Here is a 23,843-nt window from a genome sequence, read left to right on the forward strand (position 1 = left end):
TTTGGAAAAAACATTAGCTGTTGTCGACAATGGCACGAACACGCTGTCCAACAGGATTTATTCACTATCAAATATAGTGTTGTCTGCTATTGATATCACTCAGACTGACTTGTCCCGGTTATATCATGGGCAAACACAGCTACGTTCCATCATGCAGCTGGGTTGGACATTACAGACACTGATAAGTGGCCACGTTCCATGGAAGTACACTAATGGGAGTGAACTATTCACTGCTTTTAATTTTTCCAGGGAACAAGAGACAATGGCTAAAAGGGAGGCTCGTTTCACCCTGCTTCAAGTAGAGAAATTAGATAAGTTGCCCTTCACGGTAGCAGAGAGTCCTTCAACTATCTGGTTCTTGCACTGCATTATTAATTTACCGATTCCAACATTTCGTTTCTCGAGCTGCCTGAAACATCTTGCGGTGGGACGTTATGAGCAGCTAGGAGATAGCTTTATTAAGGAAGAGTGGGAGTTGCCCTTTGACTATAAATGTCTGAACGGTGAACAGGAGGTCTTTCTTAGCGGAAGTGAATGTGAGACTGCTGTTCGTCATTCTATGATATGCAAACAGGTGTCTCTTCACGGTCTTTGCAATGCGGGGGTCGCGAACTTGGCCTGGTTTCTGAAGGGTACTCCTGTCCCCTTGATTCGCCAAGTGTTTCATGTACTTTCCAATGGAAGTTATGTTCTACTGAACGATGAAAGCTGTTGCGGCTTGCGACCTGGAATTGCCTACGCAATCTCAGTCACGAAGGCCGTTACGTGTTGTGGACATGTCTTGTTTCCCCCCACACGAGAGATACAAGTATCTGAAATGTGGCCCCACATAGATACTATTAATATGAACTATGACAAGTTGAGTAGACTAAAGGCGCTATTGTTTCAGAAATAGGTCGCCTTGACATCCGCAAAAGAGACGTATGCTCTCCAGATTGCGAGATCATCAGCCGAGATATAATCCCTTTTAAATACCGATTTCCCCAAACACTTTGGAGAGCTGGTATCCAGAATATTCAATGCTTCAAGCACAACTGGGATTGTTCATTTCTTTAAGGCTGTCGGGTCTGGTTTCGTGTCCATCTTCCAGACTGTCTTCGGAGTCATCCCATCAGCCATCTATTCTCTCTTTTCCAGTGTGTTTGGTGGCTTTCCGATTATTTTGGCTTTGATTGGCGGACTACTACTGCTATTTCTTCTGATTCGCGGTGGTTGTTTCTTTCCAGCAACACAGAGCAATGGAGCCACTCCCGCCAACTCCACTGTGCCGTGAGCGCATGGTTCGGACCTTCGGTACACTTTTGCTGGTGGAACTGGAGCTTGACTGGTCGTTGTCATTTCGGCCACTTCTCTGGTGTGTTCAACCGGTCTTCTGCTGCATATGGTGTCTCTTTGAGCATCTGCCTATGGTCTGTCTTGCTGTTGCACCGACATCTCCTTTGGACCACGAACTGCTGATGTCCCCGATGAGGGTTCATTCACGGTCATGCCCCTTGAGACTGAGGTTGCTCCGCGAGGCCACCTATGAGCCTTCCATTATAAGATCTAACATGGATGAGGACACTGCAGCGAGTATCGATGCACCGTTGAATATGGCTCACTTCTGCTCTGTGGATCCGTTTGTCCGCCCAGCACTAGACTTCACTTCGGACGATGTTGACTCATTTTTGAGGTCCTTGACTGGTGACTTCGATGACATTCTTCAAGATCCTGCGTATAACACATAATTTGATGAATTTTGCTTACCATTCCCGATTCCAAATTATGCAATTATAGTGGACGTTTGCTGTACTTGTCATGGTTGATATTTACATCTCTGTATGTGTTTTTAGACAGATTTGTTTTACTGTGTTTTCACCCACAACAATTTTTTATTATTAGCTGTTTTTTTGCCTTTGGCTTTTTAGTTCAGAAGCAGCTTTTTTTTAGCGTTTGGGTTCCTGTACCTTCATCATACCTGTTACGGCAATGGGGAGGGTGTAGTGATCCCAGTTTGTTTTAATGGGATAACAGGAGTTAGCTTAGCCGTAGGCTTGTAAACTCGTGCCCCCGTCACCTAGTGACTTTTAACCTACTTAGCTTGCTCTGTCTTAGCTCATTTAATTATTTATTTCCTCTAAGATGGCTGCCTTGTTTATAGTTAGGCCACTTGTTATGAGTTTTATTATCAGTGTCACTGCGCCAAGGCGTCAAGATCAAGCACAAAAGACAAACAAACAGTATGTGTTCACACTTAGGGATTTTCCCTCTCTATACTTTCGAGGGATTGTTGATATTAATTGCCGTCCCAAGCATGCCTGTTATCTATTGTTTTGAAATACACCTATGTCAGGAGACCTTGTAGATCTGTATAAATACATCACACTTCAGACAGATAATCAGAGGGATTCCAACCAGAGGGCATCGCCACCATCGCTGATACCGATGCTGAAGTCATCTTGACGCTAACCCAGTCTTCGTGTCCCTACGGAGTCTGAGATAGAGACCTCATTCCAAGGTAACACGGGTTGGGGGCTCCTCTCATGGACACGGCTTTGGCAGATTAGGTTTAGCAAGCCCAGCTCTCCTTTAGGTAGGAGGTTAGGCCTATTCTCATTAGGGTATTAGGGCATATTCCATCTCATACATATATATATATTTCTTTCATATATTGCAAACATGGTGGGGGTCTTTATAACCATGACTCTCTTCTTCACAATACTGTTGCTTGGTATATTCATTATCCTAATCATTGCAGTTCATGCAACTCATCGCAAATGGCAGTTATGTTAAATAAAAACTATTATAACTTCACTGCATCTGTGTTATTACCTTTGTTTGTATGAGACATAATACAACTGTGATAAAAGGGTAATTTCCGTTTAGCCACGACAACCCTGAGATATCTTACTTTGAGTCCATGCGTAAGCGACTGCTACAAATCACCTTTTACTATTGTGTTTCTAGTGAGGTACTGCTAGTGAGCTGGTAAGGTTTGGACAACAGTTACAACTAGTTGTAGGAAGAGACTTAGGCCCTGATTCTAAGCTTGGCGGGTGGCGGGAGCCGCCCGCCAAGCAGGAACCGCCAGAAGACCGTACCGCGGTCAAAAGACCGCAGCGGTCATTCTGGGTTTCCCACTGGGCTGGCGGGCGACCGCCAAAAGGCCGCCCGCCAGCCCAGTGGGAAACACCCTTCCCATGAGGAAGCCGGCTCCGAATGGAGCCGGCGGAGTGGGAAGGTGCGACGGGTGCAGTTGCACCCGTCGCGAATTTCAGTGTCTACAAAGCAGACACTGAAATTCTTTGTGGGGCCCTCTTACGGGGGCCCCTGCAGTGCCCATGCCATTGGCATGGGCACTGCAGGGGCCCCCAGGGGCCCCACGACACCCCATACCACCATCCTGTTCCTGGCGGGCGGACCGCCAGGAACAGGATGGCGGTATGGGGTGTCAGAATCCCCATGGCGGCGCAGCAGGCTGCGCCGCCATGGCGGATTCACATGGGCAGCGGAAAGTCGGCGGTACACCGCCGGCTTTCCGCTTCTGGCCGCGGCTGTACCGCCGCGGTCAGAATGCCCGGCGGAGCACCGCCAGCCTGTTGGCGGTGCTACCGCCGACCCCGGCCCTGGCGGTATTTACCGCCAGGGTCAGAATGACCCCCTTAGTCACCTATAAACGAAAGTACTGTCATCCTGAGACCAGCAGTCTTGCTCAGAGCAAGAGTCCAAACTATGACATTAGCGTGGAAAGGGGTTTCACATGTAGAGATTTTTAGTTTGCTAACACGCCTAGCCAACGTGATAGCTATAAGAAAAACTTTTTAAATGTAAGGAACCCCAACGGCCAACTATGCAATGGTGCAAACAGTGTACCTATCAGGTACGCTAAAACTAAATTTAAATCCCACTGAAGCATCATAAACGGAGTGGGAGGAAACCTATTAGTCAAACCCTTAAGAAACCTCAGAACTACAGTATAGGGGACTTAAATAAAGAGGTTTTATCAGGTAAACAAATGCCGACAGTGCAGGCAGACAACTCCTCACTGCTGCAACTGCGCAACCTTGCTGTGCCAAGGAGAGCGCAAACGGTAAAACATTTAAAGGATCAGTGCGTCTCTCATAAAATCATTTAACGAATCTGGCCCATCTACCAGCATAGACAGTTTTGGTGGAGTGTTGTCTGGTCGATAACAATCACCACATCTCGGGGGGGGGGAAGAGAAAGAGTATTCAGATTGCCCGTTCAATCCCATGGCATGTAGGTGCAGGTTCTTGAGGTGGGGGTGTAGAACCTGCCCCTACAACTGCAAGAGGAGGTCTGCCCTGTGAGGGAGACGGAGTGGAGGGTACAGCGAGAGCTAAAGGAGGTTTGTGTACCACACTCTTCTTGGCCAATCTGAGGCTATTAATATGACTTGGGCCCGGTCTTGGCGAATCTTCCTTGGAACCCGAGGAATCAATGGTATGGGAGGAGATGCGTACAGCAGCCAGTTGCTCCAGCTCAACTGAAAAGTGTCCCCCAATGCTCCCTGCATCGGATACTGGAGGCTGCAGAACGACGGGCAGTGCGCAAATCCTGAGTGGCAAAAAGGTCTAGCAGAGGCGTCCCTAACAACTGGAAGATGTGAAGAATCACCTCCAGATGGAGACGCCACTTGTGGTCGGATGAAAAGTGGAGGCTGAGACTGTCCGCACATACGTTAAGAACTCCGGCCAAACAATTTGCTGCTATGCAAATCCAACGGTCCTGTACTCAGGACCAGAGTTGTAGATCCTCTTTGCAGAGAAGGTACGACTCTATTCCTCCTTGTTTGTTGATGTACCACATTGCAGTAGTATTGCTTGTCAAGACTTGAACCGACTGTCCGCGAATAGATGGGAGGAAGGCCTTGAGAGTCAGACATATCACCCATAAATCCAACAGATTGATGTGAAACATCTGTTCCACTGAAGACCAAAGACCTTTGATCTCCAGATCCCCCAGAAGCACTCCCCACCCTAGAAAGGAAGCATCCATTATGACTGTGGCCACCTGAGGTGTAAGACAAAACGGACTTCCCTGTGATAGGTTGCTGTCCACACTCCACCGAAGAACCGCTGCAGTGGCTTTAGAGACTGTAATGGATTCCTTGAGCGCTCCATTGTGTTGAAACCACTGCTTGCAGAGGCACTACTGGAGAGCCCTCATGTGCCAACGTGCATGAGTGACTAGCAGAATACAGGAAGCAAACAAACCGAGCAGGCATAGGACCTTTAGGACTGGAAAGCTGCTCCATCCTGAAACATTGGACTCATAGCTTGAATGTCCAGAGGAGGAGGATAGGCATGATACAATGTAGTGTCCAGTACTGCCCCTATAAACAGGAGGCTTTGAGAGGGCTCCAGGTAAGATTTGGGCACGTTCAACGAAAAGTCCAGGGTGAACAACTGGGTTGTCACCTGCAAATGGTGCAGCACTGACTCTAGCAACTTGGCTTTGAGCAGCCAATTGTCCAGGTAAGGGAATACTGATATTCCCTTCCTTCTGAGGAGCACGGCAACAACTGCCATCACCTTTGTGAAGACTCGAGGTGCAGAAGTAAGACCAAAAGGAAGGACTGCAAACTGGTAGCGCTGTGACCCTACTAGGCACCGGAGATACTTCCTGTGCGACTTCACAATGGGGATGTGAAAATACGCATCCTGCAAGTCGACAGAAACCATCCAGTCTTTCTCGTCCAGCGCAAGAAGCACCTGAGCTAGGGTCAGCATTTTGAAAGTTTCCTTTTTTGGGGTACCAGTTTAAAATCCTCAGGTCTAGGATGGTCCTCAAATTACCACCTTTCTTGGGGATCAGAAAATAACTTGAATAACATTCCTGACCCCTTTCCGGCTCCGTAACCAACTCCACTCCGCCCTTTAGTAGCAGATTTTGCCCCTCACGCTGAAGCAACACCAGGTGATTCTTTGAGCAAAAAGAATGCTGAGGAGAGAAGGGAAAGGGAAGCTTCCAAAAAGGGAAGGGCATACCCCATTTCCTATAATGCTCAACATACGAGTCTGATGTTATTGTCTCCCATACTTGAAGAAAATGAATTAACCTTCCCCCTACGGGCAACACATGCTGTTAAAAAGGGAATGAACCGGGGCAGTTTTCCTGACAGGTTCCCAACGATGGCTGCTGGGTGGCACCACATTGCCTACTCTTCCCTGACCCCTTTAGGACCTCTAGAGGGGGTTGGCATATTGCTGACTCTGGAATGCTGTCTCCCACGAAAGGAGGAGCTACGGTCAAACCCTCTAAACCTACGGAAAGGTCTATAGGTCAAAGCGAGTGATTGAAGACCGAAAGACTTAGCCGTAGCTTTGCTCAACTTGATCCTTTCAAGGGCAGAGTCAGCTTTTTCTCCAAACAATCTGGACCCATCCAAAGGGAGGCCCATCAAGATGGATTGCACATCCGAGGAGAACCCCCACCCCCTAAGCCATGCATGCCGCCTGCTGGCCACTGATGTTTCCATCGCCAGCAGGAGGCATGCATGGCTACAGAGTCTGCCGTATCTAGGCCCGATTGAATGATCTGCTTAGCTGCTGCTCGACTATCCTGCAGTAGTTCCTGAAAGCGTTCCTGCACATCCTGAGGTAATTTGGGAGCAACTTCTTTTGCTGAGTCCATTAATGCATGGATATACCTGCCGAACACACATGTAGCATTAATTGATGTTAGTGCCATGCTACACTAGGAAAAAAATATTTTTTGCAGTCTGTTCCATGCGCATTGATTCTCTATCAGCCAAAGTCGTAGGAAAGGAACCAGGATCAGCCTTTGTATACCAAAAAGCCTGGACCACAAGACTTTCAGTTGACAGGTGCTGTTTGAGGAACTGCAGGTCACTTGGTGCGGCTCTATATGTCCTGGCAATTACTTTAGAAACAGCTGTAGTAGTGACAGGTTTTCGCCACAGGTCCAAGACCGACTCAGTCAATGCATCATTAAAAGGAAGCAAAGACTGATGTAGCAGATGGGGAGTGAAGAACTTCAGTCAGAATGTTTGTCTTCAACTCCGAAGAGGGTAATGACAAATCGAAAAGTTCAGCTGTCTTCCTGATCACTCCATGGTAACTAGTTACTTCTGGAGGAGGAAGACCTCCAGGTGACAACAACTCCCATTCCGAAGAAATATCCAATCCACTAGTCACCTCAATACATTCAAAACCTTGAGAAGGTCAAGGAATTTCTCCTGCCTCAAGTACTTGTTGTTACTCTTAATACTGCTGTTTTTCCAAAAGCCTCAAACCCTCTCATCTAGATCTTAATCTAGATTCCAGTCACTGCATTGATAACACATGCACTGGGGACGAAAATGTCTTTCACGGCGACAGTGAAGCCAGAGCTGGGATGTCACTTTGAGGAGGAGTGGAGAGACTCGTAGCCGAACAAGACCTATCCTGGGATGTCACTCTGAAGAGGAGTGGAGTGACTCAATGCCGGACAAGACCTATCCAACGTCGGTCTCGGCACCAATCTCTGATGGTGTTGGAGCCGTTGGCAGAAAAGGCAAGAAAGGAGCATGTTTATATATCATCAGAAAGCCTCCTAGATTAAAGGCCAAAGGATCCATGGGTCCCACAGGCACACCAGGAGGACTATCGCCCTATTGAAAATGCTAAACATAGCAATTAACCCCCAGGGTGCACCGGATGAGACCACCTCGTCCGGCTAATGGCCCCCTGGGGAGCGCTAGCGCTCCCCCAGATGGCCCCGCACCCCCCTCCCCTGGGCAGAGATGGAAGGGGAATCGCTTCCCCTTCCACCCCCGCCCCCCTGTGGCGTCTGATGACGTCAGTGCGCTTTCGCGCGCTGACCTCATCAGAGGCCTTCCTCCAGCGCCGAGGGGCAGATAACCACTAGACACCAGGGATAAAAAATTTTTTTTTTTTTTTCTTTGTTTTTATGTTTGGGGAACGACCCCTTGAGCAAGGGTCGCTCCCAGGGGAGGGGGGCAAATTATTATTAGGCCATTTCTGCCACCCCTGGGGGCAGATCAGCCTATTTTTGTTAGACCAATCTGCCCCTAAAGAAACCTCTACACACCATGGATTGGTGTGTGTGTGTGTGTGTGTGTATGTGTGTGTTTCACTTTGGGGGGCAGCCCCTTGGGCAAGGGTCGCTCCCCATGGGGGCACATTACTGTTGGCTATAACTGCCCCCCTTGGGGGCAGATTGGCCTATTTTTGGAAGGCCCATCTGCCCCCAAGGGGGGGAGGGGCAGAAAGCCCACCGGAGACCAGGGAAGATTTTTTTTTTTTCAAAATAAGAGGTTGGGGGTATGCCCATACCCCCACCCCAAATAAATGGGGCCAAAGTTGCTCTGCCCACCAGTGGGCAGATTGGGCAATTACCCCCGATCCACACTCCGGGGGGTCAGAAAGTCTTCTAGAAGCCAGGTAATAAAAACAATAAAAGAAAATAGTGGGGTGGTGGCTACCAACCAGTATGGGCCTGGTTATGCCCCCACCCGAACTGAAGGTGCTAACAGTCATTCAGCTCTCCCCTGCACACTAAAACATCTTATCCCATGGAAAGCAAGAGAACATTTGATTATTTTTGTTTTTTGTTTTACATTTGGGCCGTTGTGTTTCGGGGCTTTTCCTGACGCGGGCGCAAGGCCTACCCCCACAAGTGAGGTACCATTTTTATCTGGAGACTTGGGGGAACGCTGGATGGAAGGAAATTTGTGGCTCCTCTCAGATTCCAGAACTTTCTGTCACCGAAATGTGAGGAAAAAGTGTTTTTTTAGCCACATTTTGAGGTTTGCAAAGGATTCTGGCTAACAGAACCTGATGAGAGCCTGACAAGTCACCCCGTCTTGGATTCCCCTAGGTCTCTAGTTTTCAAAAATGCACAGGTTCTGTAGGTTTCCCTAGGTGACGGGTGAGCTAGAGGCCAAAATCCACAAGTAGGTACTTTGCAAAAAAAACACCTCTGTTTTCTTTGAGAAAATATGATGTGTTTTGGGGCATTTCCTGTCGTGGGCACTAAGGCCTACCCACACAAGTGAGGTACCATTTTTATCAGGAGACTTGGGGGAACATAGAATAGCAAAACAAGTGTTATTGCCCCTTGTCTTTCTCTCCATTTTTTCCTTCCGAATATAGGACAGTGTGTAAAAAAGACGTCTATTTGAGAAATGCCCTGTAATTCACATGCTAGTATGGGCACCCCAGAATTCAGAGATGTGCAAATAACCACTGCTCCTCAACACCTTATCTTGTGCCCATTTTGGAAATACAAAGGTTTTCTTGATACCTATTTTTGACTCTATATTTCAGCAAATGAAATGCTCTATACCCGGTGTAGAATGAAAACCCACTGCAAGTTGCAGATCATTTATTGGCTCTGGGTACCTAGGGTTCTTGATGAACCTAGAAGCCCTATATATCCCCGCAACCAGAAGAGTCCAGCAGGATTAATGGTATATTGCTTTAAAAAAACTGACACCGCAGGAAAAAGTTACAGAGTAACACGTAGAGAAAAATGGCTGGTTTTTTCACCTCAATTTCAATATGTTTATATTTCAGTTGTTATTTTCTGTAGGAAACCTTTGTAAGATCTACACAAATTACCCATTGCTGAATTCAGAATTTTGTCTACTTTCCAGAAATGTTTAGGTTTCTGGGATCCGGCATTGGTTTCACACCCATTTCTGTCACTGACTGGTATGAGGCTGAAAGCACAAAAAAAAGAAAAAATGGGTTATGTCCCAGAAAAATGCCAAAATTGTGTTGAAAAATTGGGTTTTCTGATTCACATTTGCCTGTTCCTGAAAGATGGGAAGCTGGTGATTTTAGCACTGCAAACCCTTTGTTGATGCCAATTTCAAGGGAAAAACCACAAGCCTTCTTCTGCAGTCCTTTTTTCCAATTTTTTTTTTTTCTTTTTTTAAAACAAAGTTTTCACTGTATTTTGGCTAATTTATTGGTCTCCTTCAGGTGAACCCACAAAATCTGGGTACCTCTAGAATCCCTAGGACAGAGGTCTTCAAACTGGGGGGCGGGCCCCCCTAGGGGGGCCCCAACTGATCCTAGGGGGGGGGCCAGACTCTGGCCAAAAGAATCATTATACAGATAACAGGCCTTTGTTTTGAGCAGAAGCATGTTATTGCATTTAAAAAAGGTAACAGTACTTAACTGCAATATTTAAATAGGCTTAGACATATTTAAACAGTGCCATCCTTATAAAATAATTGTGAAAAATTCTGAGGGGGGCCCAAGGATTTTTATTTTCCAACTGGGGGCGCGCGGCATTAAAAGGTTTGGGGACCACTGCCCTAGGATGTTGGAAAAAAAGGACGCAAATTTGGCATGGGTAGCTTATGTGGACAAAAAGTTATGAGGGCATAGGCGTGCCCTGCCCCAAATAGCCAAAAAAAGGCCTGGCCCTGAGGGGGAAAAGGCCTGGCAGCAAAGGGGTTAAAAAGACAAATGGATCCATCCCAGGAGTCAGAAAAACGGTATACTTTATTCCTGTTCTTTAATCTCCTGGTCTACTGGAGTTCCAGGAGAGAATTATGCAGGACTTGTAGGCAACGCCGTGATCTCCACCGAAGACGGCACCAGTGATATCTCGGGCGAATTCAGCTGAGTAGGTGTTAAGGTGGGACTCACCTCCTAGGTCAACCAGTGTCGAGATTTAGAAGCAGGTGACAAAGACCTCAGGTTAGCCTCTTGGAAAGAGCGACGCAGAGAACTATAGCAATGGCCTCTTCTTATGCGATCTCAAGGACCTGTGCAACGATGACACCTCTTGAGGTCTCAATCTTCTACGACCATGCTTCGCTTTTTTTAGCCTTTGACAAGAACAGTTTTGCTTCTCTTTCCTTCAGTGCTTTCGGGTTCATACTCTGGCAAGAAGAGCATCCCCTGATGTTGTGGTCAGAACTGAGGCACCAGAGGCAATTCTTGTGTGGGTCAGTAACTGACATGTGACCTTCACACTCTCTACAAGGCTTAAAGCTCGATTTCTTCAGTGGAGACCTTGTATCATGACAAAAACTTCAAAAAAAAAAAGCTCCCTCGAAACAGTGTAACAACAGGAGAGGTAGAAAAAAAGGTTAGCATCGCAGGTGTGGAAAAAAGTGAACTAATGTCAGCACACCATTGAGGAATTATTATGGCTCTGATGACGTCAGGCGGAGTCGCATGCCGAGCCTGTACCACTGTGATGTCCTCGTCAAGGTGGAGAGCTAGAAAGAAAAGATTTCTGTTGAATGTTGGCACAATGGGAGTATTCAAAAGGTGAGGAATCCACAGGCAGGTGTATCATTCAGAAAGTACATTTTTAGTATTAAAATATGTTTATTTAAAATTAAGTCCATATAATTAAACATGTACCTATTTAAAATGTGAACGCATATATAAGGGAATATATACACAAAAATATAAAATATGGGGTTAAAGTAATGCTTACCTACTTAAGAAATAAAGGCACTTCCGATGCACACAACAAAAAAAAAACACGATGTAAAGGCACTCCCGATGAACTGGCCGCGGTGTAATGACAGCCGATGGGACCTGGGAAATAACTACATACATTCCTTCCCTGTGGAGAGTATAAGACTCTAAATATGCTTAGGTGTAAACGTTTTACAGTGATAAAGTAGTAGTTTCGGACTGCATTGTGCAGCATTTAGAACTGAAAACCAAGAGGTCTAATAAGTTGCAGCGCTTTGGTGGTGATTACAAGCAATTTGAATTCACCACAGAAGTTCACAAGTAACTATAGCAGATTGAGCTAAAAGGCGGGTTATATTCTTAAAACAAGAGACAGTTTAGAATCTGAGCTGTTGTGCTCTGGCCGCTAAAATTAACCTTCCAAACATAGGGCATTCATTCCAAGACACATGGATGCAAAAGCAATGCCCCAGTGATTTCAGGGCTATTGAGAATTGCACTTGGAGGACACTATTTGTATCGCACATACAGACATGAACACACCTTAGGACTCTGTAGGTCATTAAATTCACCTCAATGTGTTTCTTGGCCCTTTTGGACAGGGTTCACCAGTTCAGATACCATGCTTGGAACTGTATGCTACGTTTTTGTCACCTTGCCAGTGCAAATATGAATATAATTAATGTAAAAAGCCTATACACAATCGCCTGTAATGCTGCAGTTCTTACACAATGTTGTATTAAACACAGGCATAAAATGTTGAAAGGAGGATCCACCAGGGGTACCAAAAGAAGATGACTTTAAAATTTTAAAATTAAAATGATGTCATTTTGACCTACCATTACGGAATCCAATTTCTGTTTTACTTTTTGCATCCTCATAGATGTTCTTACAGTATTGACAAACTGATCCGCTTCAGATATTACTGGATCGTGTAGTGTCATATTTGCATTGGGATCACTCATCATTGTGGATCTTCTTGGTGCTGACGATACGAATGACCCATTTAAATCCTTTATGGTTTCTGCTTCTAGTTGAGAAACTACAGAAAATAACATTACTTCTTAATGATCATTCAGGCAAATACGGTTTGTTTCACACATAAGCTTTATTCGGCCAACAGACCATCAAAGCAATACAATACAATACAATATAATATAATAATATAAACCATAATGTCATAGAAAAATTTAAAAAAAAGAGAAGAATGATCCATGTTTGCCCGTCTTAAAACAATTTCAACTCATTGTAAATAAAAAGTGCGTATGCGCCATGCTGTTGCTAAAAACTTACTTACTGCGTAAATTGTCACATTTGAATTGTGGCTTTTTAAAATCCGCAAAGCTAAAAAACATTTCCTTAAATTCAATTCCCTACAGATTTTATATATCCATTTAAACCTTGGGATTGAATAGGCGGGACAAAAAAACATAAAATGTTCTACTGTTTCGGAAGGAATGCCACATACAGGACAGGTATCAGAGCTTGTCTTAGGTCCCCATCTGCTCGTTAAGGCCTTCAGGGGTAATGTTCCAAATCGAAATCTGGCATACAAACTTTTGCCTAACAAATCAGGTATTGTATCTAAGTATGGTTCAAACTCAGGGTACCATTTAAAATCAATAAACAAGTTAGTTAAATGACCATTCGATTTCTGAGAAATGTAATTATTACATATGTGGGACCAGTAAGCTCTCTTCAATACTTTTACATGGGGCTTCACAAGTTGCTGGGGATTCTCCCAGAAGTTCCTCAGACCTAGCATGCAAAACCAACTAGATACGTGTTTGATCCATGGTATGGACATGGAGTTAGAGGTTTTTAACAATTCTAATAGGGAAGACTTATATATAGCCAGTTCAGGAACTACCCAAAGCCTCACCCAATATAGTAGGGGCCGTAAGATAATCAAATCGGCTATACGTTTAAGCCCTAGATCTAAAAAAAGGGGGGTCAATGGGGTGCTAGTGGGACAAGCACATAGAGCCCGTGCAAAGCTATTCTCAATTTTAGTTATCCTACTGCTATCTGTCATGCCCCAAATCTCTGCACCATAAACAGCAGCACCCTGTGCCTTGGCCACATAGATCTTTACTGCTGGAGACACAACTTTAGCGGTCGTATTCCTGTAAAGGCGTAATATGGATGCTGCCCGATGTTGCAAAAGCCCGCCACTCTTACCGACTTGTTCGTCCCAGAGGAGTGAGTCTGTAAGCCTCACACCCAAGTAGTCGATAGAGCTAACCTGGTCCAAAATAGCTCCATCTAACCTGATCGTACACTTCTTACGAGAGCCAGAGCGAAGCACCATCAATTTTGTTTTCTTCGAGTTCAGCTCTAAACCAAAATTCCAGCAGAATGATTTAAATCTGTCCACAAGAATTTGCAGCCCCATAGGGGTCTTTGAGATCAATAGAGAGTCATCCGCAAAAAGAAGAATTGGGATTTTCTGATTGCCTAAGCTGGGAGCATCATTCTGGCATGTCATGAGTTCTTGGACCACCTCGTTAATGAATAAAGAAAACAAAAGTGGCGCTAAGACACATCCCTGACGAACACCTCTTTTAATGGGAAACTTGTTAGTCAGTTCGCCTTGGTTACCCCATCTTACTTGAGCGTATGTGCCTTCATGCATACGTGTTAATAAATGAATGATATCAGATGGTGCCCCTCTTTTGTGTAGCACTCCCCAAAGCTTATCTCTAGGTACCAGGTCAAAGGCAGAGCGCAGGTCTACAAAAGTGACATATAGTGTTTGCTTTGCCAAGACTACATATTTCCAGTGTAGCACGGTCAACCTAAATGCCTGGTCAACCGTGCTAACTCTAGAGCGGAACCCTGCCTGAAGTGGTGATAGGATCTGCTGCTCCGTCACCCAACTCGTCAGTCTGACTAACAATTGTTTTGCAAAAATTTTTTGTAGGTTGTCAATTAAACTGACCGGTCTGTAGTTATTTGGAAGATTTACGTTGCCCTTTTTATATATTGGAATAATTTCTGCACCCTTCCACGTCTCAGGGATCTGTCCTCCTTTTGCGATTTTGTTTGACAGCATATTAATATACCAGGTCCAGATGGGTAACTCTGATTTATAAAGGTCACCTGGAATTTTATCAGGGCCTGGGGCTTTACCTGTCTTTAGAGATTTAATGGCGTCTGCAGTTTCTTCTAGAGAAAAGCAAATATAGCTTTCAGAGTTAAATAGATTCCCACTGGGCGGAGAAGTGGCAAGGTTAGCATTGGGTGAAATTGGGGGGTATAATCCCACTTTCTCACAATCGACAGTCCCAGTGGAGGCAGTTCCTTCGTACAAGAGAGAGAAATGATCCACCCAGGTACCAGGTTGAATATGGTTCCTTTGTATAAACCTACCCCCTCTCTCGTGCTTAGTCAGCAGTTCCCAAAAAAGCGTATTGTTGTTTGTTTTAGTAGCATCTAGCAAATCCTGCCAAATAGCATCTTCCCAAGCTTTCTTTGATTGTAGGATTATCTTTTTATACGTGAATCTTGCTTGTTTGATTGCCCCCGTATACCCGGCCAGTATAGCCTTCCTTAACTCAGTCTTAGCCCTCATGCATGCATCATTAAACCAACTGCTGTTAGGTGAACCCCCATATTGCCGGTTTACCGTGGCTACCTTTTTATAAAAGACACTTTGAAGTTTAACCATCATATCTTCGTGAATATCAAGAAGTGGAATGGCTTCTGGTTCGAAGTCTTCATAGGCTGACAGATTATCTAAGAACACTTGGTAGATCTTACATAGCAAATAGGGGTTTGACATGACTTTTGGCCACCTCACCTTTGTATAAGCATTGTTTAAAATAGGGGGAGGGGCCATTGATGTTTGCATATTCAAGGTTCTACCAAAGATATTCCCAGCAAGGGTGAGCAACAATGGAAAGTGATCACTCTCGCATCTTGAATCTACCCTCATATCTAGCAGCAATGGCCAAAGACGCACATCCACCAGAAAATAATCAATTACGCTGGCCACAGAACCTCGTAGGAATGTCGGTGCCAAATTTAAATCAGAAGGAGTTCGACCATTACAGGCCCTTAGGCCAAACTTTAAGCATAGTGTAGCAAGCTGAGTTGCTACACAAGAGCGTGGAGGATAACTATCACCATCCAATTGTGCAATACCCCATAATTCGTCCTCATCCGCAGTTAAATCACTAAGAAACGCTGAGGGTTCGAAAGTGCAATTTACATCCCCTGCAATAATTAAATAGGAATTAGTTTGTAGCGTGTCTAAAAAGTCAAAGAGTAAAGTTAAAATGTGTGATTCTGTACCACGTGCAACAGAACGGGCGTAAACATTAATTAAGATTATGTTAAAATTTTGATTAAAAGAAATTTGTAAACCCATCAAGTCGGGACAATCAAATTCTAAAACCTTATAGTCGCATTGGAGCTTTGAATTTAAAAGGATTAAAAGACCCCCTTTTGCGCGACCAGTTGCTTTCTCTGAAGGCAGTGCAGGAATATTAAATACGGTAAACATCCTTTATGCCGAATTTTTTATAACGAAGTCCTGGTTAACGAAAGCGGAACAACGCTTTCTTTAACCACGACTTCGTTATTTTGTGCCTTAACCACGCATGTCCTGAACAAAGAACATGCATGGTTAAGGTACAAACAAGGGAGTCGGCTGAGGAGGACGACGCAGATGACAAGGTGACGACTCAGGTAAGTGGGGGGTTTTAGGTTTTGGGGAGGGGGTGGGGGGTCAGGGGGTTTTAGGTTTTGGGGTGGGGTTGGGGGGGTGGGGGGTTTTAGGTTTTGGGGTGGGGTTGGGGGGGTGGGGCGTTCGTGGTGAAATCATTAGTAGTAAAGACGAGGTCGGTGTTCCGACCTCGTTGTTAAGGTTAGTAGTAGTTTAAAATTCGGTGTTCCGTCATATAACCGGCAAATACTGCCCAAAGTTTTCACATCAAGGTCAAGCAAAGCACACGAGTCTCCACATTCATAAAGACAACTTGCATGTGCATTGGGGGTTGCTCTGAGACAAGTTTGTAGATCTATTCTCCCTATTAATTATTTCACTGTACAAATCCCATATATCCAAAGGTCATCGTTTCCCCACGGACCGCTTACAGAACCCAAGCTACACGTCTTAATTTTTCATCTAAACATTTAACAAAGATTACTACATTTACGGTGATTTTGTGCATGCAAAGCATAGGGGCAGCTTCACAGTGGGAAATATAGTATTGTGTTCACTATTCACTTGAGCAATGTGTACATTCAAAGTGATTTATATACAAAGAAAGATTCGAAGTAAGGTGTCCATGTGTGCCATCCTTCTGTGAATAAGGACAGGGTGTAATCAGACAAGCCCATAGCCAAATTTAGCCCCTGAATTAAGCAATTGGGCATGTGCGCCTTTGTACATCTCCAGATGGGCTAAAAGAAAAGTTATGATTTTTTATTTGCATTTGCGTAGGCAACAATTGTGAATTCCAAAAAGGTCGTCATATTATGACTCTACTACAGTAAGTTACTGCTACAAACTGATTTAAGTATTTTATTCTGATGCTTCAAGTTTAAGCAAAAAGACAAAGCTGATGGTCAAAAAGAATAAGGTCCAGATACAAATAGCAGGCAAGGGGATGCTCATTCAAACCATATTCGCACCTAACAAGGTTCTTTTATGGGAAGTGAACCACCTTGATTTATTCCCAGTGTACACCACTTTCTCAAAATACACAGGGCCACCGGCAAGTCCTTGGACGCCTGACACAATTTTTCTCTTGTGCGTCCAGGAAAATCAGTGATACACATAGTGCAGCACTGACTGTTCAGGGTACAGAGGTCATGAAATTGCCCGTGGGCTCAAATACTCAGACTGGTCAGAATTATTTTCATGTAACAGAGAAGGTAAGCTGTTAGGAAAGAAGCTAGACTGAAAAGATTTCCAAGGGGTTAAGTAATTTAGATGTGTATACACCATACTATTACACAATCTCCTTAAATTGTGAAGCATCAACCTCCGTGGCATAAAGCCTCATGGGCTGGGGTGAACCACAACAGGGGTTGCTTTGTAGAATTTATTAACTAGTACCTTTGTAGTACATTGGATTCCATACTTAATGACCTGTAGAAGCCAGAGAGGTCTCTCAGGTCCCAGGTCCCAGGTCCCAGGCCCCAGAGACTGCTGCTGACTTTAAATCTAGGGTAACCCAGCATTGTCCAAACACATTATGAATAGGTGCTCAATTAAATTAGAGGAGAAGCTCAGACTTTTTTTTTTTTTGCACATAGGTTTTCAAGTTCTGGTGCCTTTCCTCTGTGCATTTTTGATGTCATCTCACCCATTTCTTCCACGGATAGCGCAAATTCTGGGGTGGTTGTACCTTCATGAGTTTATGTGGGCATACTAAATCTTCTATTAACTCATCAACTTCAGTCGTATTAGCGTTCAGGCAGGTTTTGTGTAGAGAAAGCGCGAAAAGCACCACATTAGCGTTTGTTGTGTCTACCTCTCCCTCCTAACATTTTAGCAACTGTACCCAATGATCACTGCTTTCTTTTCTACTCTATGGTCGAGCAATTAATTAACGGTTAAGTTGCCTCCCTGTTACCCACATCGTGGAATCATGGTTTCCTTAGAAATTGCTTTTTCCCAGGTCCTCCAAACAGAGCTCACAGTTACACTCCAAATTGTTGATGAAGATTCAAGCCTTAAGTCTGAAGTAACCAACCCCCATTTCAGGTCCATTGTGGATTCCTCTAATTCTTGCACCTTCCATCTCTTGCCCCTACCAAGATTATGGATCTGGCACTGCCCCATAACACAGAATTATATGCATTTCACAATAGCATCAAAATCGAACAAGGCAGCATTTTCCTAGTAATAATGGTTAGTTACCTCCAACAAACAAGCCAACACTTTTTCATCTCACAATTCCCATGTATCCACACAGCCACCCGTCTTAACCTACTAGCTGCGTATGACAATAATACTGCTGTCAGTAATATGGTGTGATCTGATATACCCTATGTTAAAAAAAGGTTGTGTCTTTCAATTTGCATAAAGTGCTACACTTTGTGAAAAAAAATAGTTCAGTCTGGAATGAGAACAGTGGGACGCAGAATACCAGCACACCTTTGTAGTATCCAACCATTTCCTCATTCATCTGTCTTCCAGTTCCCTCATCCATCTACCTTCCAAACCAATCAAGCCTATCAGGCACTGATTCTTGCTGCCAGGTGTCTCTGATACACCTGACAGGACCCACATGTTATTCTGTTACACAGGCCATGGATGTTCAAGATGGAAAAACTTCAGCATAAGTTGAATTATCACCATCTACTTTTTCCTGGAGTTGCCCCCCTCTAGATTTCCAGGGCTAGCTCCCTGCTCAGAGCCACTGATCCTAACCAACATTTAAAATAAACATCACAAACAAACCTCCTGCAAATGCCCCCACCCTAAACTGTTGCATTATGGGTCGTATACATCCGACCTCCCCAACACATCTTCCGTTACAAAGCGTCCAGTGGAGTCTCTCCCAGTTAGGGAGGGTGTGCAACAATAGATATTCAGAGCGTTAAGCAACTTAAATCACACAATCCTGCCAGTCTGTCCCCCACTGCTCAGTAGATATTGGTATCAACACATACCAACACTTACCATACCACCCTTATTGAGGCCAGCTAGTTCTAAGGTCCTACCTTAATATTATGACAATTGACATATGGATCCATTGCATAACGTTTCATTGCAAGCACCTGTGAACTATCATTGGGTGTTCTTAGGTGGCCAATACCCAATCTGTTTCAGGTCCCAGCTCCAAGATCACCATCTTTGTATTCTAACTCCCTGCAGCCTTGCCCAGAGCCACAGCCTACCCTTTCAGGTGCTTAAGATCTTCGCTCTGGAGACACCTCCTTCTGTAGTGTCTTCTCTTTTGACCAGGGCATTCCAACTAATTTATGGCAGCTTCACACCTTCTGGTCTCCTACGATAATTCTGCAGCCACTGACCAGAACCGATTCAGCAGCCACTGACCAGTACCCCTCTTGTACCATCCTTCCAGCCAGTTCCAAATGTGGTCAGGCAAATGAAAATTCGAGAATTGCAGACAAAACACATCAACAAACTGGATAGGTGGAGCATCATGTACTTTACTCTTTCCTTTCACAGTATCGAAATTTCTGCCTTTGCTGTACTTGCTACATTAAACGAGAAAACGCAGGCATATACCATTGTTATATGGAAGAGGGATACAAGTCTAGTCAACTGCAGAATAGCATCTTAAATCCGAACTCCAAAATCAAGAAGGTGTGGTTGATGTTTGTAGGTGGTGCATCTGGTAGAAACGCAAACTTGAGAGTGTGAGGGAACGGCCACCATACATTACCCTACAAGGAAATGTATAACCACAAAAGGTACAGTTGCGCCCACATCAACGGAGCCTACATCTCCTACTTACAGGTATACGTGTCAGCCCACTTGGGACGTCCTAGCAGTCCCGTCAGGTGAAAAAAGGATAATCCTTTTGGGAGAACAAGCCTCACACACTGGTCATGTCATGCTTCATCATTCAGAACCTAGCCCCCACCTCTCCCCAGTATGTAAATGTCACCAGGGCAGACTCGATCTCCTGGGTGTTGAAAAGAAAAGGAGGGTGGTGTTCTATACGTTTCTGCTAGACATTGACGAGCCCAGAAAAGCTCAAAATACCTTATAGTGCCCAGGATGTCACCTTTAATTATTCTTTACCATAGGTATGATTAAAAAAAACATGGGGATGGTTCATGAGAGTAATGACTCAAACCATCACTAGGCTAACATGTTTCTGACCCTACAGTAGCCTTACTAGTCTTGGGCATTCGCCAAGGGCCACCGGATCCCTAATGGACTGGCTAAATTACCAATGTGATTCAAACACTAATCAGCTAGGTGAGTCCTACCTGGAAATGCGTAAAAAGATACCCTAATAAGTAAAGGCAATTAGCAACCTGGTCGGGGAGGGGACCATGAACCTTTGTAGTCAAACTTTAAACAAGAGGAAATCATGCAGGTGCACCCATACAGGCAGCTTATTCTCCCAGCCATAATCAATGCTTACGTAGGTGCACCCACACAGTGATCACGGACAATCAAAATGTTCAGGCATCGTGTACTGTATGCTCAGCCTTGAACAGTGTACAGATTAGGTGACTCACTAGGATCAAGTAACATGGACAATGATTATTGAGTACGTTATCACATAAACAAAAAACATGTAAAAGTTTACCAACAGAAAAGAAATGCTAGGTGAAAAACATGCATTTAAAATGGAGTCTTTTAAGCAGGCCTTAATGTGCCCTCACTACATATTCTTTATTGCCACTACTACACAGCAGCTCCTTTAAAGAACATAAAACTCTTCAACATTTCAAAGTTCAATCAAACAGTGTCTAACTAGAATGCTCCCTTCTTTTGTTGCTGCTGCTCACCTAGCTAAACCTTGCAATGGGGACTGAATGTGTGGCTTTAGTACTAATCTGGTGTTTTTTTGGAAGAGTGAAGTTTTAATTTTCATGCTATCTTTTGTGTAATTGTTTCTGTACAAGATTTGGTTTCGACCTGGCTAGTGTGGCTCTCATGGTTTAAACTTAAATGTATTTATACTTATGGGGCATCTGGCTTTAGTACACCCTCTTGTTCTTGATATTAACATAGTTGAGTGGTGCAGCCTATGTCATTTGGCAGCCATTTTTGCAAGTTGAGAAAGAAAATAAGTTACTTACCTGTAACTGTAGTTCTCCAGTATTGGAATCTTTCATATATTCACATGCTTGAATCCTTCCCAGTCGTCGAGATGGGAGCCCCGGTACATCAAAACAGCTATACACATAAGCTACTGTAATGAAAAAAGGCCTAAAGGCTTTCACTTTAGTAGCCTATTCTTCGCACTATGAGTAAAAAGGTCCATAGAGTCACATGCATGAATCAGAATAGCAAGCAGTAATGAAGCACATTGTATAACATCAATCCATAACCTGTTTTATATATATATATATATATATATATATATATACCTGGAACATACATATATCTGAAACATTCTTAAAGAAAAGATTATGTAGGAAATATACCATATTAGATAAGCAATAAATATGACAAGAGAACGTTACCCTGAGTAGGCAAAACAAGAAATATTATAGCCGTAAAGGAAGAAACAAACCTACACAATGTCCGCAAATTAAACGATATAAAAATAAAGAACAGCTCACCATTACTGGAAAAGATGTTGTACCACTGCTTGTCCTACCGCCATATCTCCTTGCTGAGTTTCCTCCAAACAGTAATGCCCTGCAAAAGTATGCACTGACTTCGACATGGCTGCCCTGCAGATGTCCTGAATGGGCACTCATGCAAAAAGTGCCATGGATGCAGCCATTTTTCTTGTAGAATGTGCACGCGCAGGATTCTGCAAGTGTTTTCCTGCCGCTGTGTGACAATAGTTAATTGCAGAGGCTATCCACCTCGCAATTCCCTGTTTAGATAATGCTCGTCCCTTACGCGGAGCACTGAAAGCCACGACAAGTTGGTTTGATTGCCTAAACTGTTTAGTACTGTCAAGATAAAACTTCAGGCACCTCTGAACGTCCAAAGAATGCAGAGCTTGCTCCGCTGGTGTCGATGGATTAGGAAAGTATGACTTCAGTATCACCGGTTGGTTTACATGAAAATCCGACGGGACCTTAGGTATGGGATTTGTTCGCAAAATTACTTTATCCCTTTTGAATTGTAAGAAAGGATCCTGGATAGTGAATGCCAGTATCTCGCTCACTCTTCTGGCTGAGGTGAGAGTGAGAAGGAGAAGGACCTTCCAGGATAGGAACTTCAAATCCGCTTTGTGGATTGGCTCAAACGGTGGTTTCATTAATTGAGACAAGACCAAATTAAGGTGCCATGATGGAGGAGGAGGCCGAACTGGGGGAAAGGACCTGAATAGACCCTTAAGAAACAGTTGTATGACCCTTGCCGACCACAGAGGGGGCACGTTCTATGTATGCCTATGACGGGAAATCACTACCAGGTGGACCTTAATTGAGGAAATAGCCAAACCTGATCTGGCCAGGAGTATAAGATAAGGTAGTATCTGCTGCGGTGATGAAGAAAAGGGATGCACTTGAACTTGTGCACACCATGAGCAAAATCTCCTTCACTTCAGACGATAACATTTGTTGGTACTCTCAGCTGCAACTCTGGCGAGGATGGCTCTGCAATCCAAAGGTATATCTAGATGTGCAAACTCATGGTGTTCAGGAGCCAGGCTGTCAAGTGAAGTGAAGCCGGATCTGGGTGGAGAATTTGGCCCTCGTTCATCGTAAGCAGGGAGGGCATAACTGGTAGAGGGATGCTGCGGCTCTGCGAGAGGTGAAAGAGTTCCATATACCAAAACTGACAAGGCCACGCGGGAGCAATCAGAAGGAGCTTGCAGCGTTTGATCTTCGCCAGAACTCTTGGAGTCAGGGGAATGGGAGGAAAAGCGTAAGCATAAATTCCTGACCATGCCATGGAAAACGCATTCCCCCAAGAGCCCCGATGTTGATCCGACTTGAGAAGAAAGGGCATTTCGCATTCTGCGGGGCTGCGAAGAGATCCAGGTTCGGTTTCCCCATCGGGCGAAGGCTTGATTCAAGACTCCTTAGTCCAATTCCCATTCGTGGTTGGACGACCGTGATCTGCTCAGGGAATCTGCAATAATGTTCTGTACGCCTGGGACATGTTCCACTCGAAGGTTTACCTTGTGGCTGATAGACCATTCCCAAATGCGCTGAGATTCTCTCGATAAGAGCAGAGACCTGGTTCCTCCCCGCTTGTTGATATAATGCATTGTCGTTGTGTTGTCCGTCCGGATGAGAACTGAGGAACCTCTTATTTTTGGAAGAAAAGCACAAAGCGCCAGTTGAATAGCTTTCAATTCGAGGTAATTGATATGAAAGACCTTGTGGCTTCCATTTGCCCCTGACTCGTAGGCGCTGGAGAAAGGCACCCCATCCCTCGAGAGAAGCATTCATAGTTATCACCCAAGGTGCTTGTTGGGGAAGAAAAGCAAGCCCCTTCGCTAAGTGAGCCTCCTGAGTCCACCAAGCTAGAGATGGTATCATGGGCTTCGTTATTCTGATGATATCGTCGAAAGTCCCCATGGATTGCATCCACTGCAGATCTAACTCCTCCTGTGGGTGCCTCATTTTTAGATGACAGAAAGGCACCAGAGGAATGCAGGAGGACATCATCCCTAACAGGGACTTGAAGAAGCGAACTGAAACGTACTTTCTTTTTTGCAAACACCTCACGAGGGATATGAGCTTCCTCCGTCTGTCCTCTGTAAGGGCTGCATTGTTGGAGGAAGTGTCCAGTATTGCCCCTAAAAAAGGTCTCCTCTTTAAGGGTTAGAATGCTGACTTTTCTCGATTGACCGT

The 23,843-nt window shown here is 44.6% G+C and overlaps 1 protein-coding gene across 2 annotated transcripts in view; it reads right to left on the reverse strand.

Annotated features, from left to right (window-relative positions):
• AHI1 (Abelson helper integration site 1) overlaps positions 1 to 23,843 on the reverse strand; it is a 922,284-nt gene that overhangs the window by 442,633 nt on the left and 455,808 nt on the right. For both annotated transcript variants that reach the window (XM_069235204.1, XM_069235205.1), the window contains exon 18: positions 12,254 to 12,456. In XM_069235204.1, the coding sequence (XP_069091305.1) occupies positions 12,254 to 12,456 (203 nt within the window). The remainder of the gene's footprint in view (positions 1 to 12,253; positions 12,457 to 23,843) is intronic.

This window comes from Pleurodeles waltl, chromosome 5, assembly GCF_031143425.1.
Source record: "Pleurodeles waltl isolate 20211129_DDA chromosome 5, aPleWal1.hap1.20221129, whole genome shotgun sequence".
Taxonomy (NCBI): Eukaryota; Metazoa; Chordata; class Amphibia; order Caudata; family Salamandridae; genus Pleurodeles; species Pleurodeles waltl.